We start from the raw sequence: 10,790 nt of genomic DNA, 5'->3' as shown, positions 1-10,790 counted from the left end.
TTGTAAAATCATGACTGTCAGGACTGCTGAGACTACAGGCTGAACATCATTTTCGTGACAGCACGAAATACGTAATTAAAGATTCTAAAAAATATAAGACTGTTAGAATATGCATATCTCTTTGCATAATAAAACTTCATTGAGCATATAAATGGATGACCTGGTGCACTGCTAAGAATGAGACAACACAACAAAATTCCAAAGCTAAAGACAGTTTGTGCACTACAATGATGTAACAAAGGTGCTATTGTTCTTGGTTAACCCTTTGAAAAAGGTTTTGTCTGACAGTATTTGAAGTAAAACCGCCTCTCTAAGGTCTTTTGGGGGAACAGCTGTAAATGTGGACAACCCTCAGTGCTCTATGGGCTTCGATGGTGTGTTGCTGGGTCAGGCTGTTTTCACAAAGGGGCCCTCTGCTTGTCAGGTATAAAAAGGAAGCTTTCCAACAGGTAGACAAGCAGTTCAGCTCCAAGAGCAGCAGCAGCAGCAGCAGCATCGCTTCTAGTAACAACACCTGGCAAAGATGACCTCCAGTGGCATGAACATGATGAGTAGGATCATCTTCTATGAGGACAGGAACTTCCAGGGCCGCTCCTACGAGTGCATGAGCGACTGCCCAGACATGTCCTCCTACCTGAACCGCTGCCACTCCTGCAGGGTGGAGAGGGGCTGCTTCATGGTCTACGACCGCACCAACTTCATGGGAAACCAGTACTTCATGAGGAGGGGCGAGTACGCCGACTACATGAGCATGATGGGCATGAGCGACTGCATCAGGTCCTGCCGCATGATCCCCATGCACAGAGGCTCCTACAGGATGAGGATCTATGAGAGGGAGAATTTCCAGGGCCATATGCACGAGCTGATGGAGGACTGCGAGAGCGTCATGGATCGCTACCACATGTCCAACTTCATGTCCTGCAACGTGATGGAGGGCCACTGGCTGATGTACGAGCAGCCCCACTTCAGAGGAAGAGTGATGTACATGAGGCCCGGAGAGTACAGGAGCTTCATGAGCATGGGCATGAACAGCATGAGGTTCATGAGCATGAGGCGCATCATGGATTCCTGCTACTAGATGATGACTCATGATGGTGCAGCAATTGGTTTCTAAACAAATTCCAGACAATTAGCGATGAAGCAACTGGCGTGCAGCAATATGCACTGCGCTGCCACAAATGACTGACAAAGATGGACCATTACTGAACTGCACATAGAGATGTCTAGAGATGTCTAGCCAACATAAGGAAACACTAATAAAGTCTACTTTGTTGTAAAAGTAATCCTGGAGTTGATTCTTTTCCTTCTTTTTCTTCTAACTATTGTTTTTGTTTTCCCGCAATGTCTAACTGAACCTCATCAACCTTCCTACTTTATCTTTGAACCCACTTATGTAGGCAAATTAAATCAAGGTTCTCATAGAAATATAATGAAAAATGAAAAACATAATGAAATCGAATATATGAAATCCAACACCTTAATGGTACCAACTGACATCTCTCAGACTGATTGGCAGATGTGTTTGAGTGTCCCTGCTGATATGGACTCACAGGACAGGAGACAGCAGCAACCTGAATGGCCACATGAACACCCGAATATGCATTTCCACAAATTCAAAAGTTCAATTTCAAGTATTGAAAAATTAGACTGTCATTTGATATCTGATGTATCTGTACTCATGTATGTAGTCAACATAGGGATCACCCCAAAAAACTGCTTTTGAATGTGGAGTCTACTTTTGCAAAAACCTGTATTTTATGGTCAGTTCTGAGGACATCAGGGAGAGGGATGTGCTTCACAGGAAAGTTTGGTTTTGGTGTCATTTTTGGTGATGAGTGCACTCATTCTCCTTTCTCTCCCATATTCCGCTCTCTGTAGGCATATCGGGACGGGGCTGGGACCCTACATGTCTCTTTCATACACATAGTAGGCAGCCGAGAAGAGGCCACTGCAGACAACAGAACTATCTAAAACAGTGTTCTCAATTCTGGTCCTCGGGCCCCACTGCCCTGCATGTTTTAGATGTTTCCCTCCTCCACCACACCTGGGGCCCGTTGCACAAAAGTAGGATTAAGACATCCAGGATAAGTGACTGAGCTGAGTTCAACCAATCCAAAACATGAGCGTCCAGGCTTAATCGGTTGCACAAAGACCAAGCCAGGATGAGCAGAAACGGATTCAAGAAGCCAGGTGAAACCTATCCTGGTTAAGTATGTGCACACAGTTTCCTCAAATAGACCCCGCCATCAATCGCAGATTCACCGATTCACTATGGCAACTAGAACGGCGTACTTTTCCCTGTCGGAGGCAGAAATCCTCATGGAGGCTTACAAGGAGGTGAAGGACCAAATTAAAAAGAAAGGCAACACCGCCACAGTTATAAAACAATGAGAGAAAGTGTGGCAAAGACCATCTGAATGCGTAAGTAGCGCACAAATACACACTCACTGCTCCGCTGAAACCATCACAATTACAATCCAAATAGTTAAAAACGTAGCTGTACTCTGAATATGAATCAGTTGAAATTGTAAGTGAAACTGACTGCAGATGTGAGTGAAATTGTGTAAATGTAACTCCATCAGATGACTCCTTGATAATTTCCCTTTGAGATAAAATTGACCTTATCTCATGTATGTTGTTTTATTAGCATATATATAGATATACATTAGTGCTGTCAATTGATTAAAATATTTAATCGCGATTAATCTCATGAATGTCATAGTTAACTCCAGATTAATCGCAAATTAATCGCACATTTTGATCTCTTCTAAATGTCCCATTAATTATCATTTTAAAGCTCTTATCAACATGGAAAAGTGGATAGGCTTTCTTTGTGCAAATGTTTTTTTTATTGAAAACAACGTGTAGTGTTTTATTTCACACTAACATTCTCAGTTTGAGCAGTCATTCACATTTGAATGAATCAAATCTCAAACATTTTAACACTGTCAATAAACAGACGACAAAAAAAAAAAAATACTTACTTACAAAAAAGCCCCTTCAGCAATCCTTTCTAAGAGATCAAAACAGGGTGATATAAGATAAAGTTACAAAGTGTACATCATTGTAAACTAGGACTCAGGCTATAGTGCAGTTAAACCATGACTTAAACTTTCCTTTCTTAAGTTTCCTCTGAACATACAAGCAGTCAGACTATGATGCTCTTCTGTTTATTCACCAGAGGTTTATCAACCCAGCCTCTTATTTCTCTCCAGAAAGAATGAACATTACTTGTCTATGGCTGCAGTAAGCTTGTTCTTAGTTGCGGTATCCATATGCCTCTGTCGAAAGCCATCCATTGTCGCCTGGTTTTGACAAGGAGGCGGCGTAGAATTCGCATTCGTCATGTGTTTGGCCATCAGGTGGTATTTCAGGATGTGCTCCGGTGAGAACTCAGTTCACACCGACAATACACACAGATAACTTTGGTCTTGTTAGTCGACCCATCTGGCAACTTTCTGAAACTAAACTTTCCATTCAGAATCTTGTTCACATCCATTTCGGCGTTTTGTGCTTGACATCCACACAAACCGGTAGCCTACACTTTTACAGCGAGCAGGCAAGACACCAAAGACGTGCGTGGGGCGTGCCTATTGTTTTATTTGCGGTTTACAATCAGATCCTGTAGTTTTCCTAACGCTACTAGAAGTGGCCACAGCTTATAAAAAACTACAAGTTCACTTAATAGCGTTAATAGCGCTATAAAAAAAATGACACTGTTAAAATTGATTTGCGTTTTTGACAGCACTCTATATACAGAATGTCACTCTATTTATGAGGTTGTGATGATGAGATTTTGTATTGGCAGGTGAATTCTGTGGGGTCTTGCTGGGGGGACAGGGGGTAAGCCTGCCAGCCTTTTCTCCTGACACCATACACAGACCCCAAGGAAGCATAGCAGACCTACAATCATGCCCATGCCAGGACAAGGACCAGGACTGAAATAACCTTTGGCCTCCTGAAGGCATGCTTTCATTGTCTTCATGACTTACGGTCAGCCCTTTGAGGGCATGTGACATCGCTGTGGCCTGTGCTGTCCTCCACAATGTGGCCTGCCTGAGGAAGGAGAGGGCCCCCAGAGTGCCATCACACATGGACTGGGACAATCCTGCCATCTTCCCTGATGACGACAGTGGTCGGCTGGTCAGGGACCAGTGTGTGTTCAATTAATATGTCCTGCATTGGCAGAGACGCATGTTGTGAATTTCAGTTAAATATGGCCTGCATTGGCAGATGACTTTGTGTTGGGGTTTTTTTTTTTCAATTTACATTGATTTGGCCTCTTATGTTTGTGCTGTATACAAGCTTGCAGGGAGGCTACTGTATCCATTCATTTGTCCGTTCATTTGTTGTGTACGAATTTGTCCTGCATTTATTTCAGTGTGCAGACATGTGGGATATATTATATACAGACCGTTGAATGTGTATTTATTCTTGTGTTGTATAATATGCTTTGAGTCTGTGCTTTCTATCTTGCAGAGTCACTGTGTGACTTCAGTTTGGAACGGAACTGATGTTTTGATTTATCCTTATTCAATAAAGGAACATCATGTTACTCTTTGATGTGTAATATATATATATATATATATATATATATATATATATATATATATATATAGTCTATGGGAAACTGTCTATGTACTGACTGCAACATCATCTAAAATCATAATTTATCTACAATGATTGAAATGAATGAAATTAATTAAAATTGAAATGAATGATGCTTATGTTTTGTGTTTATGTTTAAATAATGACCATGGATCTAGTCAGTGGAATAACTATTGGTTTCAGTTTGTGATGACTGAGATAAGGGATGAGATTAAATAGATCCTGGAACTTAGCCTGGTCTGGAGCAGGCTAGCTCCACAGAATAAATCCCCATGGTAACTTATCCCATAACATATCCCACTTTCAACTATCCTGCTTTTGTGCAACCCGATCTCGGATAAGTTGAGCCAGGATAACCAACATATCCCGGCTTAATCCCTCATCCTAGTTTTATGCAAGGGGCCCCAGATTCAAATGATCAGCTCGTCATCAAGCTCTGCAGTGGCTTGATGGCGAGCTGATCATTTGAATCAGGTGTGTTGGAGAAGGGAAACAAACATGTAGGGCAGTGGGGCCTGAGGACCAGAATTGAGAAACACTGATCTAAAGTGTGGTTACGTTTTACTCGAGAAAAGAGAATGCTTGTTCCCATTACGGAGGCTAATAATAAATTGTTATGAATACGATAAAAACAAAATCTAATTGTTTGTAACAGTTAGCCTTGACCAGCAGTACCTGCTAAGCAAGAAATTCCTCTCTGGGCCCCCATTATCATGAACGATATAGCTATTGAATATGTACAGAGTACAAGTACATGAGCATTATTATTGATAGCAAACTGACAGGAACTGACAATATTTAACAAGACCATCATTGAGATTGTATTGACCTTTTGAAATCAGTGTTGGGAGGACACTGTTTGCACAAAAGAGAAACAAACTGGACAGGGTTGTTAAACGGGGCGGCAAGATAGCTGAGGGACCAGTGTGCAGTATTAGTCACATGGCAAACCAGCACACCATAAATCTAGCTCTCATAATCATAGCAGATCCACTTCGCAGCTTCGATGGCCTGAATACTTTTATCTTCAGGGCACAGGTATAGCGTGCCCAGGATGTGGACAAAATGATGTATCACATCCTCTATCTCATGCAGCATTCACCTGCTTAACAAGCTCTGATCATGTCACCTGAATTTGGCAATTTTTTGACCTTGCGAGTGACGTGTGTTATCGATTTCCCATAATAATGCTTGTCATTAAGTTTTTTCAGTGCTTATTTTTGTGTTACCTAAGATGCTGTCTTATGTTTTTTTTTCTTTTAATATTCTTTCATGCTCTTTATGTAAAATAAATTCCCCTGAGGGCAATAAAGATTTCCATTCATTCATTTTCACTTGCTTTTTCATTTTCCTGCACTGCAAACAAAAGGAACCAACAGGCAGGGGTAGAATTAGAGCAAATTACATTTACTCTCATTACAGTAACAAAATAATTTTTTAGACCCTTGTACTGTTTTGGGCATTTTCAAATAGAGGTCATTTCAGTTTTACTTAAGCACCTTTTATCACATTTATTGTACTTTGCTACATTTCAAGGCACATCTGTTACAGAGTAGGAACAAAAGTGACTTGAAAAAGTCCTGGTCAACTGTGCAAATGCAGCAAAAGAAAGGAGGAAATTAGCCACTTCAGCAGAGAAGAAGCTGCTGGCTTGTCTGCGGCTGCAGGAGGGCAGAGCTCCAGAGAGGTGACCCTCTGCACTCAAGTGACACCCAAGAAAAGAGACATGTTCAATGTGTACACTCCCTGGCCGAGTGTCAGGGGTGTTCGAGGGGTGTGGAACAACTAGCAATCAGTGAACAGTGCAACAAATGCTCAAGAATGCAATAAAATTCAGGATGATGTCATTATGGATGAAGGTCACTGTTATTGAACCTATGCATCATTAAAAAATGCTGATTCTTCCTTAATTAATCACTGATTTCATACAACACCTGGTGAGCATGCTAAGCCAACCAACTCAAACACACCCATGATGCTGCATGATCAACAGGTGCATCCTGGGTGTGGCTAACCCTTGAGAAGAGCGTATCTGCAGTCTCAAAGACTGAACAACCGCTAACTTCACTACATCTCACACCCCCTGAGATCTTTTCTTAAACCTAACCAAGCAGTTTTGGTGCCTGAATCTAACCATTCCCAGGGTGTATTCTGTAGTAGGTGGGTCCTGTAGCTACAGTGCGTCTGCAGATAGACTTGCTTGAAATGTTCAATGCCAAAAATGCTCAAGGTGGATCCTCCAGCAGTGAATTCTGTGTTCACCAAGGCACTTGAACCTTCAATGAGGTGAAAGGGTGAGATACTCCTGGAAGGTAATCCTTTTAAGATTTCATGAACACCGTCAACCCCACTGCTGACCTGCTGTATTTGGTACACGAATGGTGTAGCCAACATGTTAACGTATTAGGAGATTTGTGCTTTCTCCTCCACATCACCTCCCTGTGATGAACAAATTATTTGATTAACTAGTAGCAGACAAGTAGCAAGAGCGACCAAGACATAATCAGTTGCCAGACTCAAACACCAGGCTAAGTGTGGCTGAATAGTTTATAACAGACAACACCCTGCAAGACTCATTTTACTATAAGGACAGAGAAAAATCTATCTTGAAATAACAGTTCAAAATTATTCTGTTAGTTAACACTGCGACTAAATTATTCGAATGTAACAATTATATATTGTGTTGTCAGTATTTAATGAAATTACACAAGGAAAGTGCTACTTGATTAACAGAAGGCGTGCATGAACGAATGTTCTTTTGTAAAATCAGTCACAATCAGGACTGCTGAGACTACAGGCTGAACATCATTTTGGTGACAGAAAGAAAAATGTAATAAAAGATTCTAAAAAATATAAGACTGTTAGAATATGCATATCTTTTTGCATAATAAAACTTCATTGAGCATATAAATGGATGACCTGGTGCACTGCTAAGAATGAGACAACACAACAAAATTCCAAAGCTAAAGACAGTTTGTGCACTACAATGATGTAACAAAGGTGCTATTGTTCTTGGTTAACCCTTTGAAAAAGGTTTTGTCTGACAGTATTTGAAGTAAAACCGCCTCTCTAAGGTCTTTTGGGGGAACAGCTGTAAATGTGGACAACCCTCAGTGCTCTATGGGCTTCGATGGTGTGTTGCTGGGTCAGGCTGTTTTCACAAAGGGGCCCTCTGCTTGTCAGGTATAAAAAGGAAGCTTTCCAACAGGTAGACAAGCAGTTCAGCTCCAAGAGCAGCAGCAGCAGCAGCAGCATCGCTTCTAGTAACAACACCTGGCAAAGATGACCTCCAGTGGCATGAACATGATGAGTAGGATCATCTTCTATGAGGACAGGAACTTCCAGGGCCGCTCCTACGAGTGCATGAGCGACTGCCCAGACATGTCCTCCTACCTGAACCGCTGCCACTCCTGCAGGGTGGAGAGGGGCTGCTTCATGGTCTACGACCGCACCAACTTCATGGGAAACCAGTACTTCATGAGGAGGGGCGAGTACGCCGACTACATGAGCATGATGGGCATGAGCGACTGCATCAGGTCCTGCCGCATGATCCCCATGCACAGAGGCTCCTACAGGATGAGGATCTATGAGAGGGAGAATTTCCAGGGCCATATGCACGAGCTGATGGAGGACTGCGAGAGCATCATGGACCGCTACCACATGTCCAACTTCATGTCCTGCAACGTGATGGAGGGCCACTGGCTGATGTACGAGCAGCCCCACTTCAGAGGAAGAGTGATGTACATGAGGCCCGGAGAGTACAGGAGCTTCATGAGCATGGGCATGAACAGCATGAGGTTCATGAGCATGAGGCGCATCATGGATTCCTGCTACTAGATGATGACTCATTATGGCGCAGCAATTGGTTTCTAAACAAATTCCAGACAATTAGCGATGAAGCAACTGGCGTGCAGCAATATCCACTGCGCTGCCACAAATGACTGACAAAGATGGACCATTACTGAACTGCACATAGGGATGTCTTTGCTGATGAAGAGCGTAATAGCCAACATAAGAAAACACTAATAAAGTCTACTTTGTTATAAGAGTAATCTTGGAGTTGATTCTTTTCTTCTTCTTTTTCTTCTAAATATTTTTGTCTTTCTACAATTTATAATGGAACCTCATCAACCTTTCAACTTGCTTCACAATACCTTTGAACTCACTGGCAGGCAAATTAAAATGTGGCTTGGTAACAAAATCCAGCACCTTAATGGTACCAATATACTTCAGTTTGATTCAGTATTTAAACATGGATTTGATATCCTACACATACATAGCTATGTATGTAATCTTGTCAATAACAAAAATGCATTTCAAGGTCAGTTTTAAGGTACACATTTAATGCCTGACTCAAAACAGAACAGAAAAAAACAGAAAGACATGGTTTTGTGTAATTTTTGGTGGTTTGTTTCTTTTTCTATTCATAACAATTTGCGATTAGACTAATGGTTTGTATGCTTACCCTGGACCAGGTGTAACTGCTAAGTAGTGAATCTCTGCACATTTTTGTTCATTTTGTTTTTACTTTTCTCATTTCCTTGCAAAGTGATCAAAAGGAACCAATATGCAGTATCAATAAATCACCGTACTAATAAGCAAGATTGATAAGAGTAGCTGGATGGATCAAATCACATCAATAACTACTCCTACAAAGAATAAATGCCCCTTGGGTTATTGAAAAGTTGGGCAATTCTATTATGTTAATAAGAAATAAAGCAGTAAAGCATTTTAAAAAGTATTGAGTGAGGTTCATACAATTGTAAGACTCAAAATACAAGGTGACAACTGATGGAGCTCTTTTGGTCTCATCTAGCCTTCATTTGAATTCCTTCCAATCTGCCTTAACAAAACATTGACTCATTGCGTAGCCAAGGTTTCAAATTCAGTCTGTTTGACACTGACAAGAAATGGAAACCTATTTGGCTGATAGTACCAAACAGCAAGGCAGGTTCCACATAGACTAACCATACTGAATGACAGATGAACAACAAATACTTCCTCAATAATTCCTCACACCAATAGGAAGGGGATCTTCCCAGATTATATTCAATTCATCAGATCACACTGAGAAGTTTACTGGCCATGCTACTCTCTGCATTTATCCTAATAAAGTTCCTGTGCATGTGTTTGTGTGTGTGTGTGTGTGTGTGTGTGTGTGTGTGTGTGTGTGTGTGTGTGTGTGTGTGTGTGTGTGTGTGTGTGTGTGTGTGTGGCTGCCATGTTGCAGGTCAAGGTGTGTCTGCTTTCTTTGACCTTGTCTGCTCTTTTTCTCACATTGCCAGGTGTAACAGCTCTCATCCCTCCCTGTCAGGCATAACAAATAGCAGCCATTAGTCAGCCAGCCTCATACATGATGGAAGTTGGGATTCAATAAAGTCAGTGGCTCCTCTGGATTACTGCCCACTTTTTTCATAGCAGCACTATAATGCTAAGCTAAATATCAGTAGCTATGATAAAGAGATTCTCACTCAAATAGCCCAAATCCATTTCCCATTAACTGACTGACTGTTCACAAATACTGTAGCTTTTTGAGGCCTTAGTTTTTAAAACACAAAAGTGCACTTTTCGAAGCAGCAATGGTGGTAGATGAGAAAAAAAGGTGCACTGTGAAAAGCCTAAAAGCATGTAGAGGCAAGAGACACTTCCCATCAACATGCTTTGGGCCCTGATAAGATAAGATAAGATAAGATAAGATAAGATAAGATAAGATAAGATAAGATAAGATAAGATAAGATAAGATAAATACACCCCAACACACAACTGGCCAGACATTAAGCACTGTTTGACCATGTGTGACCAACAGTCACAGTTGGCTGTGTAGCTCTTGCAGTTTGCCACTGTTTGAGTCAGCCTGTATCAGTGGCTGTGTCAATATGTTGACAGGCATAAGAGGCAACTGTTGGCAGAGAGCTGTCTGATCGCAAGTTCTCTTCTTCCAACAACACCAGTGGAAGGAAATGCAAAATTTAAAGCTGGAGCTATCAACATTCTCATGTTAACTGTGTTGTTATTATGTGTAGTGTGATATGAGTCACCTGTTGAACCGACAGAGAATTATCACCAACTCTGCACGTAGTTTGCTTCGTTTGTCATATCATCAGAAAAAATTCTCTGATCAGCACTAAGCCAAGAGACTACATGTCATTTCCTCTCATGCAGACACAGACATGTAGATCTAA

At 41.4% G+C, this 10,790-nt stretch overlaps 2 protein-coding genes across 2 annotated transcripts; both read left to right on the top strand.

Moving 5' to 3' along the window:
• Positions 1-523: 523 nt before the first annotated feature.
• On the top strand, positions 524-1,078 carry LOC139347708 (gamma-crystallin M2-like). Its single transcript, XM_070987459.1, has one exon. The coding sequence runs from the start codon at positions 524-526 to the stop codon at positions 1,076-1,078; it is 555 nt and encodes a 184-aa protein (XP_070843560.1).
• Positions 1,079-5,040: 3,962 nt separating this feature from the next.
• Positions 5,041-8,445, top strand: LOC139347707 (gamma-crystallin M2-like). Its single transcript, XM_070987458.1, has 2 exons — positions 5,041-5,049; positions 7,891-8,445. Exon 2 carries the CDS (start codon positions 7,891-7,893, stop codon positions 8,443-8,445), a length of 555 nt encoding a protein of 184 aa, XP_070843559.1. The 5' UTR covers positions 5,041-5,049.
• Positions 8,446-10,790: the final 2,345 nt, after the last annotated feature.

The sequence above is a fragment of the Chaetodon trifascialis genome, chromosome 19, assembly GCF_039877785.1.
Source record: "Chaetodon trifascialis isolate fChaTrf1 chromosome 19, fChaTrf1.hap1, whole genome shotgun sequence".
NCBI classification, from domain to species: Eukaryota; Metazoa; Chordata; class Actinopteri; order Chaetodontiformes; family Chaetodontidae; genus Chaetodon; species Chaetodon trifascialis.
The sequence above is the reverse complement of the archived record's forward strand: the minus strand, read 5'-3'. Positions and strand labels throughout refer to the sequence as shown.